We start from the raw sequence: 19,200 nt of genomic DNA on the forward strand, positions 1-19,200 counted from the left end.
TCGCTCACCACTACCACAATCTACGTGAGAAAAGTGGATTCCTTACACATGGAGTATATTCATCCTTTTCGGTTCTCTTTTCATTGAAACACGTCTTAAATCGATCGAGAACCCATTCTGGATGAATTGCAATCATATACCCCCTTGCGTTGTCTACTAAGTGGAGAAATTCAATTTAGATCGAGAGTTAATCTCGGAACCTCGGTCGTTGGACAAGGACGGATCATGGCAATCAACGCCCACGTTTCACGGCATCTCTACCCTCCAGCACCAAAAGGATCCGGCTAGTTGTATATACCCCGAAGGCGTCAACTAACTGCACAGCTCCTCTTTGACTAGTGTACAGTACATTACGTTCGACATGTCTCTCTATCAAAATATCGCTCTCAATTGCTCTTTTGCCTTGCATGGCTTGCGCCATCCATTGGATATGTACTCAAGTCTTGGTCCTACGCTGAGTGAAGCTACCTTTGGCCTGTTGGGATCCTCCTTTGAGCCGAGCCGAGATATTGGCGACCTCTCTGGGAAGGTCCTTTTTGTCACAGGAGGTAAATTTTTGACTGAGTTTCGAATCCATACACACCTTCTTTCCAGCCATAGCATACTAACGTGGAACGGGGGTTTTTTTTATAGGGAATGCCGGTCTTGGAAAAGAAACAGTCCTTCAGCTTGCTCAACATAACCCGTCGCGCATATACCTAGCCGCTCGAGATGCTACTAAAGCTCATGAGGCCATCAGCTCGATTAAAGAAACCACTTCAGCCTCCGTTGACATTAGACATATTGATCTTGACTTGTCTTCTTTCCAGTCTATACGCGATGCGGCAGAGAAGTTTTGCTCGGAGTGTGATCGTTTGGATATCTTGATCCTCAACGCTGGCACCATGGCGAATCCGCCAGAGCTTACAAAGGAAGGCTTTGAAATTCAATTTGGAACAAACCATATTGGCCATTTCCTGCTTACCAAACTGCTCCTCCCTACGCTAGAAAAAACCGTTGGAAACGCCGCATCAGATGTAAGAATCGTGACGTTGAGTTCCGTGGGGAGCCATGCCGCTCCATCCTTTGATGTCATGACCTCAGCGTCTGCTCTCCTGGCCGCCCACACGCTCGTACGCTATAGCGCGTCTAAAGCTGCTAACATCCTTTTCGCGTCGGAGCTTGCCCGCCGATACCCAGAAATTCTCTCGGTTTCTGTTCATCCGGGTGCAGTGTCTAGCGAACTATACCGCCATACCGGCGCGATGAATGCCATCTCAAGGTTTGGGGTCGGTGTACTTTCTACCGTGTTTCGTAGTGTACGCACAGGGGCGATGAACCAGCTCTGGGCTGCCGGGACGAAGAGAGAGCAATTGGTCAATGGCGCTTACTATGTTCCCATCGGGGTACGCGGCTCGAGCAGATTCGCCGATGATGCAGACCTGGCACGAAAGCTTTGGGAATGGACAGAGAACCAGATCGCTGAGAAATTGTGATCCTCTCCTCTGCCTCGTGCTGCCTTGCAATATGATACACACATTAGCTGGTTGATATATAAGTCTAATCTTAATCGTTTTCTACTTGGGCTATTGCAGGACTTGCGCAAGTTCTGACTAACCTGGAGTTAGTATACTGATAATTTCTTTTTGGCTAAATGGTTGGCTAATCAGTGTCATTTGACTTGTATTATTTTTATTTTTTTTTATTTTTATTTTTCATTTTACTTTTCTCTTTTCCTTACAAAAAACAATTTTGCTTTCGAAGGTTCAGGTTATGAATGACTCGGACCGTACAGAGTACTTAGTAAAGTATGGAAAGCGATTGGGTAGCCGGCTGGACTACCTAGTAGCAGGACGGCTAAAGCGGTATGAGATTTGAGTGTATCCTAACTGACAGGATAGCTCTGTCGCCAAAACCACAAAGAATGGCAGAGAGCTGGTCTTTCCGGAATTTTTCACCTTCACCCATGCACTACTTATTGACATGCATGACTACGGATCCATGATCGTTAGGGTTTAGCCGAGCAGCTGCCAAACCTCCAAAGCCAATTCGCGCCCACAATCAATATCCGGACCACCAGCAGACCGACGACTATGTAGTACAGAGAGACAAATTCAGGTAGAAGGGAAGCACGGATGAAGGTGAAACAATCTAGCGTAAAGAGGAAATCCCCAACCGCGTAGAGGAAAGAGACAGACAGTAGCTTTGAGGAGAAAGAAGAGGGAAAGGTCGAGTAGGTAACAGCCACAATCAGCGTTACCCCCCCCTCCCCACACAAACCAACCAACTTTCACCTCATCATCTCATCAGCCACACTACGACATTCTCTCTCGATCACGGTGACTCTCACAACCGTTCACTGACTAACTATCTTCCCCTTCTTTTGGTACGTGGAATCCTTTTCTCCCCTTTGTACTCTCTGCAACCGTTCACCCTGTCATTCGTCTTCCCTAACCGGTGTGTATTGTCACTCTTCAATTTAACCCCCCGCTCATCCTCTCTCTTGAAATCCCCCGGAGGAAAGCATCAGCCACCGCTTTCTTGGCAGCCACACATTCTGCCACAAAGCCTTACCGAGTCCGAGTTTCCACAGATCCAGATTATTGACGTCCATTCATCCCACTAGGTTCAAGGAACATCTTCTCAACGCACAATCATCATCATGGATCAGGCAAAGTTGGCTCGCATGCAGGCTAGCGTGCGGATTGGTACGTGTCCATCTGATATTTTTCTTTCCTCTATTTTCCCCCCCAATCCCTTCTGGAAATAAGTGGTCCTGGGATTTAGTGGCATTGGCAGCGAGAGGAACTGGTCGCTTAAGCCGGAGGAAATGCGATACCCGACACGGACGAGTCTGCAAATCGCCAAAGCTCCAAGGACCAGACGCCACTCGCGACATGAAATCCTGGGAAGCTTCGGAAATGGGGATTACTTTTGAATTTTTTTTGGATAATGTGACGTGATATGTTAGCTAACCTATATCATCCTGTTGAACAGGGTACGTATAAATTCTCTTTTTCTTTTCGCACAGTCTCTCCCTCGGGTACCGCATTCGACCACGAAAATGGGAAATTAACCCACACATTCCCAATGCCCTATCTCGCCCTTCTCTTCTCAATACCAGATCTACTCCCAATTCCTACAAGTCCGACCATGAATCTACCCGACTGACGAAATATCCTAAAAACAGAGGCAAGGGCACTCCCCGCCGCAAGGTCAAGAAGGTCCACAAGTCCTCCGGCGCCGACGACAAGAAGCTCCAGGCTACCCTGAAGAAGATGAACGTCCAGCCCATCCAGGCCATCGAGGAGGTCAACATGTTCAAGGAAGACGGAAACGTCATCCACTTCGGTGCTCCCAAGGGTATATATAACCACCCCCCCGGCGCTTATAAATCCATCCGGCACCCGCCGGTTGGAAACGTCGCAATCTAACAAAAAGAAAAACAAATTGCTTACTTATCTTACTCTCTATAAAGTCCACGCCTCCGTCCCCTCCAACACCTTCGCTCTCTACGGTAACGGCGAAGAGAAGGAACTCACCGAGCTCGTCCCCGGTATCCTGAACCAGCTTGGCCCCGACAGCCTCGCCTCCCTCCGCAAGCTCGCCGAGAGCTACCAGAACATGCAGAAGAACCAGGCCGGTGCTGAGGGCAAGAAGGATGATGATGAGGATGATATCCCTGATCTGGTTGAGGGCGAGAACTTCGAGAGCAATGTCGAGTAAATTCATTACCCATATCATATCATATCATGAGTTTTAATTGATTGATATAAAAAATGTGAACAAAGACATTAAAAAAGGGTTGTCATCATCTTTGTTTCTTCTCTTCTCTTCTCTTCTCTTTTCTTTCTTCACTAACTCTCACACTTCGCTTTTCGCTTTTCGCTCTTCGCTTTAATGCTTTCTTGTTATTCTTGAGGACTCTACTATTCCGGTTCCTTTTGGTTCTTTGGAATTGGGTTTTAGGGATGGCATTTAGGGGTTATTGTGTTTTTGGGTTTGAGGATTGCGAAATGGTGCAATGGGTGAAGATGATAGGAGGGGTCTTGTCTACAGAGTTCAATGAGAACGTGCTACGACAAGTTCTGCTTCTAAGGGTAATCGTAGAAGTACTTTTTTCCTAAAAATGGGAGGTAATAAGGCACATGTCGTAATGCGACGATCGACATTTATAAGTGCTTTGACACTGTAATACTACAAAAAGCCGTAGACAGGTACCATGCGACCAGTTTATTAATTCCTTTCGCCTTCCATGCAAAATTAATCAAGATCCCGACCAGTAAATGCCATAAATCATAGAGTATACGAAAACTGCCAACCTGGCTAACGTCAACTTGCGCCAAACAGACGGCGGGGCACTATCGTACATGTAAGGGTATTGGTATTGTTTACGCCAGTCATCGTAAACAAGGACCACTTGGTGGAGACGTTTGTTCACAGGCGGGAGTGACTCCAGGCCCGAAGCTGGGCTTGCATTGACTGACGCTGCAGAGCTTCGCATCGCCGGTGCTAACTTCAGGTGTAGTTGGTAAGTGGTAGAGGAATGGGAGCAAGAATTGAGAGAGATCATGATTCCTCCCGCAATCCGCAAATATCAGTTCCGAGAACCATATCGATCATATACCAGAAACGCCAGTAGGTGTTCGACTTATCATAGTCGAATGTCCCATCCTCCTTGAGCTGCGGCCCGTCTCCCACGATGTCACCAGTGAACCAACTGAGGATCGGAATAGATCGCAGAACGCGCTCAGTGACGGTCGGCTGGGGCGGGAGAGCCTCAGCGATCGGGCGTAATTTTGCCCGACGCACAGTCGGAATATGTGTCATGAATTCAGACTCGGGTTTCGGCTCTTGGGGAACATTACGTTGTTGAAGGGAAGACGTAGATGGTTGATCCACACCGGTGGCCGTCATCGAGCTTGCAGTCGGCGTCGATTCTAGTGATTGGCCTTCTTCTACATCCGGGACACTAGAAAGGCTATTCATAGTGAATGACCGCGGTAACGTTGAGCGTTCATTCAACGTGGTAGAGCGTGAAGTGGTCAAAGTGCGCGTGGCTTTCGATTTTTGCTGCTCGGCGGCCGATGAATCCGCAAGGATTGGTACATCCTCTGCGGGTCCTTGGCCATGATACAGTTCACAGAAAACAAGGTGTCCATCGATCTCTTGGGGAGAGTAGAAGCAAGCCCGGTCCGCAGCGATCGTCGAATCGAACGTAACCTTGATCCAGTGAAAACCACCTGCATAACGCTTCGATTTGCGGTTCGCGTCCGCAGATAGATTCGAATGGATTACGACATCACCGCCGCTCAGAAGCTGTGAATACCCACTCATAGAATTAGGATCGCTGCGCGGGTAATCTTCACAGATCACGCCTCTGGACACCCGCTCATACTTGTCGATCACCTTCCACTCAGTGTCTTTACTCTTGTAACCGTACAGTATGCATTCTGTGGCGACCTTTTCCGTCTGCTTTCGTGCGTTGTCGAGATTTGAGGCAGATGTCGACTTCGGTAAGGTATTGCTGCGAGTCTTCTCCTCCTCTTGCTGCATCGCGAAAAGCCGTCCGAACTCCGCAACATTTGGGTTTTCCTTCTTTGCAGGTGTTCCCGTACGAGTACGCGATCGAGCATGGTCGTAGCGAGCGTTTCTCCTCTTTCCAAAAGGGCCACTCTCTTCAGGTGGTCGTCGAGGGTTCCGGGATTCACTACACAGTTAAATTCGACATATTAGTCAATGACATCGATGAGCGGTAAATAGAAAGGGGCACAATGGAATATTATACTCACTCTTTGTAGACATAGCCCCAGGGCAGAAGATTGCCCTTGTCATCTTTTGCGCGCTCCTCTGGAGGAACAAAATGGTACTCCATATTATAAAGGGTTCTGGTTCTTATGGATTTAAGCAAGAATTGAAGGCAGTCAACGCAGCCAGAGCGGCGTAAAGTGTATTCAAGGAGCTAGGATGAAAAATGAAGCTTGCTGTCAAAACCTCGATGAGGAAGCAGCCGATCTTCCCAAAAGTTTTGGGGCTTGCGGTAAACAACTTCTTCTGTTAGCCCGGAGACGGTCACGTGGGGACCCATCTATCATTCCATCTTCTTGCCCTTTAATATACTGACACTTTGAACAGCCATTTAGAAATTTTATCTTTATGTTATTTTCATTTATTCATATATTTATTAGTTTATATTTTCCTTTTATAGCTCTACCAAGTGACCTAGACGGTATTATATCACTTGACCATTCACTTTCCTGTAGCCGAAAATGAGAAGCTTCGAAGGCTCGACAAATAACAGCATTTATACCGCAAAAAACTCGTTTTTGGCCTGTACATAGTATCTCTAGCAGATGACGCCCTAGTCCTGTCGTAAGAATGTAAGATACCCGACATCGTGTTCTAGGCCGCACACTTCTCCAAAATCTCCCACTTCCGATCTTCGTCCGTCTACATAATTAACAAACTCCTTCAACGGACACGACAGCCCAGGTCCAGATTTGCAGTATGGCAGTGGAACAATCTTGTCGTTTATATTAACACGAAGAAAGGCCTCTTCACCACTGCGGTCCTTCGTCGATGAGGTTTGACAAGTTAACCTCTCAAAAGCGATCCTTCCGCCCATTGGCATGACGGACGAGGTACGCCAGACGCGGTCTGCCACTCTATGTGTGGTCGGCAGGAATGGGTCATACTTCGGATCCTTCATTATATCCAGTGCTGTGAGGAAAGGAGTGATATCTCCATCATGAACGCTACGCCAGGGTGTCAGTACTCTTCTCAATCATTTGATCCTTGGGAGTCACAATGTCACCCACAAACTGAAGAACATAGTACCGACTTCCGGCCCAGATCGTAAAAGAGCAGTCGTAGCATTGAGCCAGAGCCAACCCATTGCCCCAGCATACGGGTTGCCTGGACCAGCACGGTAGTAGTGGATCAAGTCACGGGCGTATTCGAAATTCTCCCAATCATCATGAGTAAATATGTCGCACCAAGGACTTGACCCGCGAGCGATCGTCTCAAATCCACACATCTCTTGCATACTGTAGACCTCTGGATTAGTCAAGTATCCAAGTGCTGAATTTTGCTCATCGTTTATTAGTCGCTCGACAATAGGTGGGATGTACACGTCCTGGAAAAGCGCAAGCATATTGACACCGTTGTCATGGCCGTTCGCAGGATCTTCGATATATTTTCGGCATGTATCGCCCGGAGTCAGAGTATCAGCACCTCGCTCGAGTGTCTCGGGGATGATCTCCAACGTAGCCTTTTCATTCTTTTCCCAATCCAGGCCGAAGAATCCAGACGCGAAATGCTGGGCTGTTTCAATCACCCGGTCACATTCGCTTGCCCAGAGTCTTGTTGTCCCATGGCGTGGCAGCAAATGTCCGTATCGCGTTAAGAAGCGGACGCCTGTTGAGAAAGCCTGGAGTGTGCCAGCATACGGACTAGTTCTGGTCAGCTGGTCAAAGTCTTTCTGCGGCTCATCGGTAAAATATGTCCAATTGTTCAAGAAGGAGAGTGAGCCGTTAAGAACTACGTTTGTTTCCTGAATTCGATTTAGAAGTGCGAGATGACCTTGGAATAGGTGTTAGAAACAATAGGTTCCATCAGTATACCATTAATGGTGGCAAGAGCGGGACATACGACTCCCAGCAGATTTGGTCGGATATCTTTCTCCGTGACGAGACATCTGTTAGTTATTAGTATTTATTTCCGAACCAACTCAAATGATAGTTTAAATTCAAATTGAAGAGCGCCATTTAGAGGACTATGAGCTATGCCAGACAACCATACCATATGCACTTGATCAATGACGCACCCCTTTGGGGGTTGAAGACCCGGCGTTTCAAGCCCGTCAATCTTCTCTATCCATGGTCCATTACCGCCTAGGTGGTAAAGGATGTTCCATTCATTGACTTGATATCCGGTCTGGCCTGATCGAAGTGGGTTGTACCAGGCGTTCCAGCTTGCGCAATGAGGTGATCCAATCTCGGAACTAGATGGGTTGCGGTTATAATAGGAAACGCTGACAATTGCAGTCAATAGGGGAAGGATTAATGCCCATGGTGGTGTTACGTTCAGCATCTTTTTATGATGGGGGTGACATGCGATCGATAGATCACCAAGCGATAGAAGGTGGACACTGCGTTGTTAGCAAGCGGTATGCAGGGATCAACTGAGAAGTTGCCGAGACACCTTATTTTTAAGATCACAACCCAGTGAAACAATTGAGTGACACCCTCTCCACTCAGGGTGCTTGAATCCACGATAACTTTCCATTTTATTCTCTAATAATCGATTTTGAATGTATGGCGTGCTATTTCGGATTCTATTCTCATATTGTCCCTTTTATCGTGTTACCGTTTCAATGTAGATCTATCGACAACTTGAATATATATACACAAAATACGACTCGGAGTATATCTTTTGCTTGCAAAGTATTTGATCGCTGTCTATCTTTAATTCCACAGGAGTAGCTCTATGTACTATACATTCACGTGCTATAAATAAACCGAGGACTTTTATCTCCCAGTTCCTCAATCTCCTCGTCGGTCATCCCGGTAACCTTCTCGTCCTCGAAGCCTTGGACTCTGCGAATGTTCTTTTGGCGGTAGTAGAACCACATGAGACCATACACTATTCCTGCGAATCCCACAAGACCTAACGTTACGGCATTTCCCCGAACAAACCGAGGCGCTTCGTTGTTTTTGTATAAGAACGGTGACATGACACCGCTGATGTTGCCAAACGTGAGTTGTAAACCTGTAGCGAAGGTACGTTTACCATAGCGAGGAAGCGTAGTAGGAAGCCATGCGAGTGGCAGCCCAACCGCCACATATAGCCCTAGAGCGATGAGTAATGCGCCGAAGTAATGTACCCCCGAGGATGTATCAGAAATCAGGATTCCGTAGCCGACGACAGAAATTGCGCAGAAAATGCAAATGAACAGGCCGCGGCGCTGAGTTCGGTCGCTGACCCAAGCGATCACCAAATAGGCCAAGGCCCCAAGCGCATAGCATGGGATTGTTAGTGCCTGCACTTCAGGCGTCGACCATGAGCCCATGCCCTTGATGATGGTGGGGAGGAAAGTACTATAGCCATAAAGCATGGTATCGATACCGAACTGAGCGATGGAAAACGCCCAGATCCTCCAGTCAAGAGCGCCTTCTTTGACGTCCGCCCAGTGGAACTTTTGCGCAGATGCCGTTTGTCCCACGTAGCGCATCCGCCGGCGAACCACCAGGGCCTTTTCTTCTTCATTCAGGTAATAAGCTGTGTCGGGCTCATCGGCTAGAACGAACCACGCCACCACTCCTAGGAGGACGGTTGGGATACCTTCCAGGATCAAGATCCACCTCCAGCCTCGAAGTCCGCTGATGCCATCCATGAATCCGATTGCATACGCTAGAAGCCCGCCGAACGCGCCAGCGGCTGCTGCACTGCTAAAAAGATACCCTGTCCGGAGAGCAAGCTCACGCTTGCTGTAGAATAAGGTGAGATATGTTATAAGTCCGGGGAATAACCCGGCTTCCACAACACCTGCGTTTCATCAGAACTTTGGTATTGCTACAAAACCGAGACTGTTACTAACCTAGGAGAAGACGGCAAGCAATCAACCCTCCATAATTCTGGGTGATTCCTGTTAGGGTTGCTATGATACCCCAAATAACCGAAATCGATGCGATGTAGCGTGACGGCCGAAGTTTCTTGAGGACCAGGTTCGATGGTACTTCAAATAGCTGTATTGAACGGTTAGGGATCTTGTGCAGTGCCCACAGATGTCAGGGTCATACATACACAGTAGGTTACGAATAAAATAGACACAGCGACCTGGTACTGGTTTCCAACCAGGCCCAAGTCGTCTTCCAGACCATACAGTCGAGCGTTGCCAATGTTCACTGCGGTGGATACGTATCAGCAGGGCTAACATTCGAATCAGGATGAATATGGATATAAGAAGGGGAACCGACCTCTATCCAGAAAGCTGAATAAATAGAGAAGCACAACCATCGGTAAAATATGCATGTCAATTTTCCAGAGCAGATGCTTTTCACTCTCTCCTTCAAGAAAAGAGGACCCGGTGTCGTTTTCTTGGGGTGCCATCATGTTGCTGCCCTGTCGGGGTGATTCAACGTCCGGTTTCGGCTCACTTCGGTACTCCATGGCTATCGCTCAAGATCTCAACAGGTGTACTTGAATTTTGACCTCTGTCCACTGTGAATAGTAACAAATTTCAACGAAGCGTCTTGTAGAAAGAAAGACAGGTCTCTGACCAGTCCTCAGCGTCTGAACACACAATCACACCGACTGGTCTTGCATCGCGCAACAGATCGAGTCACTGAGGCAAAAGTATCCGCAAGTAAGGAACCCCGCGCTCCGATTGCTCGAGCCAGAGTGTGATACTGAGCAGAATGCTAAGATCTCCGATCTGCAGTTGATCTAAAGATCCCTGCGGGTTTAAGTGAGGCAACAGACTAGGGTCCTGGAGAAGATCATTCAGGAACAGAAGATCACTGAAGAAAGCAATGGATGAATCATTTCATTTAATTGATAATGGCAAATTAACTCATGTTTAGACTAGTGGACCATGTTTTTTTCCCACCCCACTATTGGTCCCGGTGTGGGATGATGGTTAAAGTTTTACGCTCCGGCTATTGAAATTTTTCTCTATCAATACAAATTCTTATCATTCAGCCACTCAAATCACGACATCCAGTTAGTAATTCCCGGTATTTGCCTCTCAATTTTGTCATTTTTACATCAATCCCTCGACGGTTCAAGTAAGGGCACATCTTGGTACATATGAATTATACAGCGGTCAAGGTTGAAACTTTAAAACGATACTTATGTAAAAAAAGACCCGGAAAGAAGAGAAGCAGTGTGATTTGCCGCTGTCCCGCAGACATTTTAATGCATGAACCATTGCAAATCCAGCTTTCTGGTATATGGACGGGACTTCTCACTTTCATGCCATGGTAAGCAAGGGGGTTTCAATCCAGTGACGTTTTCTTACGTGTAATGACAGCAGGACAGCCCAACTCAAATCATTTCGAATGTCCTTGTGTTGATCCTTTACCGAATCACTCAATAGAGTAGTATAGAGTTGTCTCGTCACGCGAAGTTGTATTGGCGGGTAATGGAGGTCGTGGTAAAAACAGACCATTCTATATGTCCGTTTTAAATGCTTTTTTTTTTTTTTTCCTATTCTTTTCTTTGATTTTCTTGTTTTGAACAAACTGCTTCCAGGAATATGAGATGAGATATAGCAGTTCATGTCTAGTAACGTCATTACCGAGTATATCCCAGTTTCCGAGGTAAATAGAGCTCACGTGGTTTACCCCCCCTTTGATCCTGGAACTACTAACTATGTCTAAATATAATAGTTAACAATGGGATGATCACGATCCGATTACTTGGCCGTTTACGAGCATAACTCCGATAGTATTCGAAACCATTCAAAATGCCTGAAAGGTATGGTGATTACCAGTCCGTCATCTATGCCCGTGGGGCTATAGAAAGTGTTCAGCCAAATGTCACTACGGACCCTCGTCTTCTCGAGGAACAGGCGCGCAAGGCACTTGGTGTCCGATCTTTCAATTATGTTGCTGGGGGAGCCGGTGAAAAGGCTACCATGGACAGCAATCGGTTGGCGTTTCGCCAATGGAAACTGTAAGCTTGCGATCGTGCCGTACATTTCGCGGTAGCTGACATAATGTGTATAGTATTCCAAGAATGCTGAGACAGGTTTGTTGAACAGAATCCTTTTCCGTTCGGTGACTGATAGTCTTGGATAGGTGGATGATCAGGACCTTTCAGTGGAGCTCTTTGGCCAAAAGTACCCGAACCCAATCTTGATGGCACCCGTCGGTGTCCAGAGTTTGTTCCATGAGGATAAAGAGACGGGCCTAGCCGAATCATGTGCAGAAGTTGGAATTCCGTATACCCTTAGCACAGCCAGCACTAGTTCCATTGAAGAGGTGGCCGAGACGAATGGGGACGGAAAACGATGGTTTCAACTCTACTGGCCGCAAGATGATGACGTCACGCTCTCGTTGTTAAAGCGTGCTAAAGACAATGGCTTCTCTGTTCTCGTAGTAACTTTGGATACTTGGTCCCTTGCCTGGCGACCGGCCGATTTGGACAATGCTTATGTCCCGTTCATCAAGGGTGTTGGCAACCAAATCGGTTTCTCTGACCCGGTGTTTCGTGCAAAGTTCGAAAAGGAATCCGGCTCTAAACTAGAAGAAGATATTGTCGGAGCATCTCGGGCATGGATCTCTGACGTGTTCCCTGGCCGGCCTCATACGTGGGAGCATATCGCTTTTCTACGCAAGAATTGGGATGGACCAATCGTTCTTAAAGGGATTCAGCATGTAGAGGATGCAAAGCTTGCTCTCAAAGCTGGATGTGATGGGATTGTTGTTTCTAACCATGGGGGTCCGTATACCACCACCTGATAATGCCGTTTAAATTGATTATTGACACTCTACAGGCCGACAGGTGGATGGTGCCATTGGCTCCTTGGATGTGCTTCCTGAGATAGTGGAAGCTGTCGGTGATAAGATGACGGTCCTATTCGATTCCGGGATCAGGACTGGTGCAGACGTCGTGAAAGCTCTATGCTTAGGGGCCAAAGCAGTGTTTGTAGGCAGACCTGTAGTATACGGGCTTGCAATCAACGGAAGAGAGGGAGCCAAATCGGTGATGAAGGGGCTGCTGGCCGATCTGTGGCAGACTATGGGTTTGTCCGGTATTTGCACCGTCGCCGAATGTACTCGAGATAGAGTCAGGAAAGTCCAGTATCCAGGAGACCAGAAGGCTATGATGTGACAAGACCAAAATGATTATTATTGGTTTGTATGTATAGCGGTCTGTCATAAGATCAGTGTGCTTCCTCGGTCATGGAAATCGGCGAGTAGAATTTAAGACAGCAAATGTACGGATATGTAAGGCCAATGAATAAACCGTGAAAACAAATAACGATCACGAATAAAGTTCTGAATCAATAGTTAGTATGTATTTAGAAAACGGCTAATCATGAGATGTGATTCCATGGTTCTGATAACCGAGAACCGGTTCCAAAGGAAGTAGATTTTAAATAACTTGTTGGGCGGAAGCTGGAAATCACATGTCAAATATTCGACACTCTCCTCAACGGACTTAATTTCCCCCCCTGATTAATGCGCGGAAGGCGGAGGATGACTTGTACCTTGCCGCTTGGTGCTGATCTACAAGACGACTTACTCCGTACACCTCATTGCCTTTCCGCCAGGAACCCGGTCACTGACGCAACCTCATCCCACGGGCTGATTTAATTTGGCAAAGCGTACTTACATTATCTCTTGTCTCATCGCCATTGCCACGAATGTAGTTCTTCCTGTTTCTGGATGTGTTCGCTCATGGATCCTAAACACCCTTTTAATGTTAATACAATAAGAAAGAAAGGTTCAGGTGATCTGTTTAATGATTCGCAATGCCTAATATATTCGGCCTTGTGCCGATGTTGAGGCGAGTTGAGGCCCAACCTGATCTGGAAGTGGCCCAGGATGACGGCGCAAGCCATACACCCGCAACATCAGGCGCGACTCTACTTCCACGTCCAGTGGCTTCGATTGTTTCCTTTGTGACCCAGTCTACTTCGCTCTCTCTCCGAGTCGGGACTTTTTTCGGAGGAGTGGCTATCGATGGAGCAAGAGCTACCACGCTGACGGGATTGGAGCTCAGTAGAGCAGTCATCGAAGGCGTCCTGACAAGAGCCGGGCGGGATGTGGCTACCAGGAGCAGCGGAGAACATGGCAAAGTAGAAGCAGAATCTATACTAGAGCGAAGCGTAAGTTCAGATATAGTGCCTACTCTAATTTGACTTACATTGGCTGATTCATGGTTAGCTTGCTGCTCTGCACAAGTCGGTCACGTCTGCGTCGTTCTTCGTCGCTGCAACGTTCCATTTCTCCTCTACAACTCTTTCATCTGCTTCAAATATGTCTCAGGCCCTTTTGTCTACTCTTGATGCAATACTCGGCTCAACTGAGTCGTCAAGGGCCATAGCTGCTATCATAACACTTATCCGAAGAGAATTTCGGAACCCAAGCGTTGAGTCTATGACTCATGATAACATTGGCGTCGGTGACCTCCTAGTAGGCACAGTTGGGTTCGCCATGCTTCAACGTTGGGGAAGGAAAAACACAGAACGACAAATACGTACGAATGGTGGGGACGAGGCAATCTGGGATGTTGTCATCTTGGATAATGGCGTCAGAGCAGATGTTGTTGGGATGCACCAGATAGAACTTACAAGAAGGCCTCGGAGCGACTTTCACGATGAAACGAGGCGTTCATCTTTCATATCGCCCGGCAATGACGACGAAACCTTCGATGCTGTGCAGCGTCCGGCGAGTAGGGGTGATATGACTGAGAAACATTCCCTTTCGCTTCCTCTAGGAGACCATCAAATGTCCGACGATGAGATCCGGTTGTATATTATGAAGCAACTTCCTCAAGGCTGTCGTGCCTCGATCAAGACTGATCTAGTCACTGCACGTACTATTACTGTCGATATCTATGATGATGACAGCGCAGAAATTGCTGCTCCGCCTGGTACGATGGTGATCGAAGAAAGGTTCCGTAACGACCAGTGCTTTGGCGGTAGTGGAGGTTCGACTCCTCCCCAACTTCCCAAGCACACTGTTGTTTTTCGAACGGCTTTCAATAAATCTCAAAGTGCAGACGTGAGGCTATCACGTGGAGACGATATCTCGGACATATACGAGATCAGTTCTGACCATGACAACCAGAGTCCTTCCTTGAGTCAAGGTATTGCGATTACTGACTCACTCCCTGACGTCGAACCTACTATCGTAGATCACCGTCATGCTATACCCCAAGACAAGCCAATACAAACCACCCAAGCTGAAATTGGGGATGGCAGCCATCGAAACGCTCGTTTTCTGGGAATGAATAGATTGGATAAATCTTCATACGAGCCAACGCTACTCGCTAATTCTAACAGCTCTAAACGATACCGTACAGAATCTCCTCTAACCCCCTCAAACGAAGCCGACACTACTTCGAAAGGCTCGTTTGGGAAAGGCTCCCTGACGAGGATTGCACAGAAAGTGAAGCCGGCGAGTGTTGAGAGAAGTGACCAGAGTAAGCGATTATCAGCGAAGGACAAGTCTAACACGCCACCTGTTCATTCTGTCCAACGCAGCAAGGGTTCCAAAGGCTCTGTCCCTGAAAGAAAACCATCAGCTCCCAGGCAATCTTTGAAACCTACCGCAGAAGCAAAACCGGAAAAGCCGCCAATTTCCTCCAAGGCTCGAGTTTCGCCTGTAGCGAACCGAGGCTCACCAAGATCGCCTTTACAAAGCTCTCGACTGTCTGTCCCTTCAACAGTACGAGGTACTAGCGCACGGGAAATGGCCCCCGAAAGGAGTCCGATGCCTGAGTTCTATGCAATACATGAGAAGAATGAAGAATCTTTCATGAAGCAAACCGATGCTTATTCGACAAACGTGCGCCCAAGATCTTCTGCAGGTGTGAGGACACATGTGCGTAGCAGCAGTTCTATGTCAGTCACACGGTCTGAGACGGACATGTCTGTGTCTGTCAATGATGGGCGTCCAAGCTCCTCAAATTTGCACAGAGGCTCTCATACGTTTACTCCCAGCATATACTCTTTAGCGACGGCTGGTTCGGAGACCTCACTCATACTCGCACATCGGTCCCGCAAGAGCGCTTATGATGATATGGAAACTATGCAAGCATTAAGCCGCGATGGACTTGTACCAGGAATCTTTCCCGAAAAGCATTTTGTGCAAAATATTAGGCGTTTCCTCCGGTTTTCCTCGGCATCTTATGGTTCAAATGCCCTCAAAGTCATGGGTGTTCCACCAACGACTAAGGCTCTTGCATATCAAGAATCTGACAGTCGAGAGCACAGCGACTTTTCAGATCACACCGGCCTACCGGCTTCAACAATTCTTTTATCATCCTTTGTCGATCCCGCAGGTGGGTCAAACGCTGCTGGGGAGACGGAGACCGGCTTTCCTCTTGTCCATTACCTGTTCTTAGATCATGAATCGAAGGCCGTTGTCTTGACGCTTAGGGGAACTTGGGGCTTCGAAGATATCCTCACAGATATGACCTGTGATTATGATGACCTGGAATGGCAAGGAAAGAGCTGGAAAGTTCATAAGGGTATGCATGCTTCTGCGCAACGACTGTTGATGGGAGGAGGTGGGAAAGTTATGATTACAATTAGAGCTGCCTTGGAAGAATTCCCAGATTACGGTGTGGTGCTATGCGGTCACTCGCTAGGTGGAGGCGTTGCTGCACTATTAGCTACTATGATATCGGAACCTACGAATGATAGCTTCGGGGCATCGTTTGTGACTGCCTCATATCAAGCCACCGCGCAACGTTTACTCCTAACTGGAAGCAGCGAGGCTAACCAGACGGCTTGTTTTCTTCCCTCGGGACGACCTATACACGTTTACGCATATGGTCCACCTGCAGCCATGTCCCCTTTTCTTCGCCGTGCGACACGTGGGCTAATCACGACGATTGTTAACGGTCATGATGTGGTACCCAGCCTCTCTTTAGGAATTTTGCATGATATGCATACGGTGTCGGTGGCTTTCAAGAGTGACGTTTCAGGAACCAAATCGCATGTACAAGGCCGTGTTTGGAATAGCTTACGCCAGAGCATCATTAATAAGTTCTACGTCAACGAGCCGCCTATAGTCCAGCATGCTGGTGACGGTATTGGCGAAGATGCTTGGGCCTGGAAGACTCTCAAAATGCTTAGAGAGGAAATGCTCGCGCCTAAGCTGATGCCTCCGGGGGAGGTATTCGTGGTCGAGACAATGCGCGTCCTGCAGCGGGACGCTTTCACGTCCGATATGGGTGATGATGGCCATCCGCGGCTAGGTCGGCCAGCAACTAGAGTCCAGCTCAAGTTTATTCGAGACGTCGAATCCGTCTTTGGAGAAATGAGATTCGGATCAGGAATGTTCAGTGACCACAATCCTGCACGTTATGAAGCAAGCCTCGCGGCGCTCTCGCGTGGAATTCTAGATGATTGATGTATTATGATTTGGTTATTATCTGGCCGTGGAAGGAAACGACATGCTGGCCGTATCTTGTTGGGCCAGCGACCCTCGTTTTATCTTTTTATATACTTGTGTTTTCATTTGTGAAGTCTCTGGCGTTACACCGAGAAGTTATCCAGTCCAGTTTCGGACAACGCACATATTCATAAAGGCGATCCAAGTTGAATATACCCCTATAACGTAATCGTTCATTAGAAATAGAACATGAGATTTCAATTGAAACATCTTTAGATGTAACTGAGTGGTGCTCATCGTTGTGCCATATCCTGGTTAAGCAACTGGGCCTGGAATAATTTATTTGAAGGATGCACAGCATCCGCGCGGCTAGAGGCCGACCCATACACTTATTTAAGTGATTCGTTCCCTCATACCTGCCCACTCTCGAGTTGCAACAGCCTTGGACCGCTTCTTTGGCCCAATCTAAATGTGAATGCATGAGGACTGCGACGCGATATGGAGAGAAATTGATGATCGAGCACGGTAAGAGCTATAGTGATCTCGTCGTCAAACCAAACCTCAAACTGGTTTCAGCTTGCCTATCGAAACCACGGAGGGCAAATCACCCTGGTAGCAACCAGCAAGCCTAGCGCAGGGCTCGATATACCGAAGGGGTAGCCCACATTATATTATTATAGATAATCCAGTACGGCCTATTGTCTGCGAAACAAAGAATAGGTATCAGGGTTTCACAAAGGGTCGGAGAGCAAAGTCATTTTTCTCAAGGAACACCAACCTCAAACTTAATTCTGTAACCATGGCCTCATATTTAGCCATTATGAGGAGGCTCCCTCTTTGATCCGTCAAGGCCTTTCTGTTTCCTTTCCTCAATTCGAGCATCAAGATCGCGGATCTGCTGTTCAACAAGCCCTTTCTTCGCCGCTAGATTTTGCCGCATGTCCCGAAGAGACGTAATTCGTTCGTCTATTGTAGCTTCCTCTTTTTTCTGGACTGTCTATACTCGCGGAGAAAAAGTAGTTAGCCAATTGAAACAGGCGGGGAAATATCAGTGGCATCCTGTGGCCATACCTGGGTGACCTCTCGGTCGGTCTTGATACCGGCGCCGTAGAGTGTTCCGGCGATGGTGATTGAGACCACCGCGGTGGTTAGAATGAGACGTCGAGCTTTCTGGGTAGAGGCCATAATGGAGAGGAGAGGTTGGATTGACTCTATATCGCAAGGATTAAAAGGATATTTAGGAATTGGATCGTTCGTGCGGAGACAATGAACCTCCGCAATTTAATTGAGAGGCTAAATCAGATCAAGCAAGGCGGTAACCGTATAAGATTCATTGAGCCGGCAGAACTTTTGAACGTTTTCTGAGATGGTCCGTCAGGTGCTGGATCTTTTGGTGGGTCATTCTATTACACTTTTCGGCTTATAAGAAGCTACACGCAATAACTAAGAGTAGTATTAATAGATACCTTAACATTCCTATCAATTTTGAAGCTGAATAAACAGAAGTCGGCTGAGCTAGAGGAGGTCTATAACACTACTGGAGGGCCCATTTCCTGGCCACGAGGTTCAAGCGGTCTTTACTAGCGCGGAATCTTGGAGTACCGCTTTCTGTTCTAGGAAAGATAGACTCCCAGCTACCTTTCCTCGGCGTATCAGTGGCGGCTCCGAACACCCACCGCCTTCCGCCGGTGGGTGTTTGGCAGCGTAAAGGAATTTTCAGCGTAAAGGAAGAAATTGAAGCAATTCACATTATCACCACTAAACGCCTAGAATCGATAAAATAAAGTTAATCACCCGATTCCTCTACCAATCCTGTATCTGAAGCTGTAGTTTTGTTTTCTATGTAAGGCACAAATTATACACGAGAAAAGCAGGGATATTTTTAAAGAAGTTGGTAAGCTGAGTATATCAGAATTGAAGCTGTCCGACATCCTCTGTATCTAAGCACTTCTTCTTCTCTGGCCTTTAAACTACAGGGCCTAATTTAAGATCAGGAGAAAGTCTTTTAATAAAGCAATATATCAATAATCGACTAATACTCTGTATAGTACATCTCGAGCTGTGCAAGGCTTTCTCCTATCGTGGATACGGCCATGGAGCCGAATTCTCGCGCAATCTTTGCAATATTAGATTTTTTTTTTTTTCA

The 19,200-nt window shown here is 47.3% G+C and overlaps 6 protein-coding genes across 6 annotated transcripts; 4 read left to right on the forward strand and 2 right to left on the reverse strand.

Annotated features, from left to right (window-relative positions):
• Positions 1-27: 27 nt before the first annotated feature.
• BDV38DRAFT_24983 (putative short-chain dehydrogenase/reductase family protein) lies at positions 28-1,590 on the forward strand. The gene is made up of 2 exons (XM_032054898.1): positions 28-548; positions 634-1,590. Exons 1-2 carry the CDS (start codon positions 362-364, stop codon positions 1,473-1,475), a joined length of 1,029 nt encoding a protein of 342 aa, XP_031907411.1. The 5' UTR covers positions 28-361; the 3' UTR covers positions 1,476-1,590.
• Positions 1,591-2,190: 600 nt separating this feature from the next.
• On the forward strand, positions 2,191-4,037 carry BDV38DRAFT_264670 (nascent polypeptide-associated complex subunit family protein). The gene is made up of 4 exons (XM_032056301.1): positions 2,191-2,436; positions 2,606-2,688; positions 3,170-3,342; positions 3,458-4,037. The coding sequence occupies exons 2-4, from the start codon at positions 2,642-2,644 to the stop codon at positions 3,703-3,705; spliced, it is 468 nt and encodes a 155-aa protein (XP_031907412.1). The 5' UTR covers positions 2,191-2,436; positions 2,606-2,641; the 3' UTR covers positions 3,706-4,037.
• Positions 4,038-4,548: 511 nt separating this feature from the next.
• Positions 4,549-10,149, reverse strand: BDV38DRAFT_276030 (putative MFS transporter; the record flags this gene model as incomplete). Its single annotated transcript, XM_032058139.1, has 9 exons — positions 4,549-5,689; positions 6,369-6,734; positions 6,798-7,560; positions 7,630-7,675; positions 7,780-7,919; positions 8,506-9,525; positions 9,578-9,725; positions 9,784-9,884; positions 9,957-10,149. 9 exons carry the CDS (start codon positions 10,147-10,149, stop codon positions 4,549-4,551), a joined length of 3,918 nt encoding a protein of 1,305 aa, XP_031907413.1.
• Positions 10,150-11,446: 1,297 nt separating this feature from the next.
• Positions 11,447-12,816, forward strand: BDV38DRAFT_288784 (lactate 2-monooxygenase; the record flags this gene model as incomplete). The annotated part of the gene is made up of 4 exons (XM_032061100.1): positions 11,447-11,655; positions 11,709-11,730; positions 11,781-12,423; positions 12,479-12,816. 4 exons carry the CDS (start codon positions 11,447-11,449, stop codon positions 12,814-12,816), a joined length of 1,212 nt encoding a protein of 403 aa, XP_031907414.1.
• Positions 12,817-13,380: 564 nt separating this feature from the next.
• BDV38DRAFT_25059 (uncharacterized protein) lies at positions 13,381-17,116 on the forward strand. Its single transcript, XM_032054965.1, has 2 exons — positions 13,381-13,816; positions 13,875-17,116. Exons 1-2 carry the CDS (start codon positions 13,460-13,462, stop codon positions 17,070-17,072), a joined length of 3,555 nt encoding a protein of 1,184 aa, XP_031907415.1. The 5' UTR covers positions 13,381-13,459; the 3' UTR covers positions 17,073-17,116.
• A 749-nt stretch (positions 17,117-17,865) lies between these two features.
• Positions 17,866-18,239, reverse strand: BDV38DRAFT_276034 (uncharacterized protein; the record flags this gene model as incomplete). Its single annotated transcript, XM_032058140.1, has 2 exons — positions 17,866-18,051; positions 18,126-18,239. 2 exons carry the CDS (start codon positions 18,237-18,239, stop codon positions 17,866-17,868), a joined length of 300 nt encoding a protein of 99 aa, XP_031907416.1.
• Between the last annotated feature and the right edge of the window lie 961 nt (positions 18,240-19,200).

Source organism: Aspergillus pseudotamarii, assembly GCF_009193445.1.
Source record: "Aspergillus pseudotamarii strain CBS 117625 unplaced genomic scaffold BDV38scaffold_114, whole genome shotgun sequence".
NCBI classification, from domain to species: Eukaryota; Fungi; Ascomycota; class Eurotiomycetes; order Eurotiales; family Aspergillaceae; genus Aspergillus; species Aspergillus pseudotamarii.

Coding starts and splice junctions, on each gene's coding strand:
- BDV38DRAFT_24983 (XM_032054898.1), top strand. CDS start 362: ATGTCTCTCTATCAAAATATCGCTCTCAATTGCTCTTTTGCCTTGCAT. Junction 549..633: donor GGTCCTTTTTGTCACAGGAG/GTAAATTTTTGA, acceptor TTTTTTTTATAG/GGAATGCCGGTCTTGGAAAA.
- BDV38DRAFT_264670 (XM_032056301.1), top strand. CDS start 2,642: ATGGATCAGGCAAAGTTGGCTCGCATGCAGGCTAGCGTGCGGATTGG. Junction 2,689..3,169: donor CAGGCTAGCGTGCGGATTGG/TACGTGTCCATC, acceptor TCCTAAAAACAG/AGGCAAGGGCACTCCCCGCC. Junction 3,343..3,457: donor CCACTTCGGTGCTCCCAAGG/GTATATATAACC, acceptor CTCTCTATAAAG/TCCACGCCTCCGTCCCCTCC.
- BDV38DRAFT_25059 (XM_032054965.1), top strand. CDS start 13,460: ATGCCTAATATATTCGGCCTTGTGCCGATGTTGAGGCGAGTTGAGGCC. Junction 13,817..13,874: donor AATCTATACTAGAGCGAAGC/GTAAGTTCAGAT, acceptor ATTCATGGTTAG/CTTGCTGCTCTGCACAAGTC.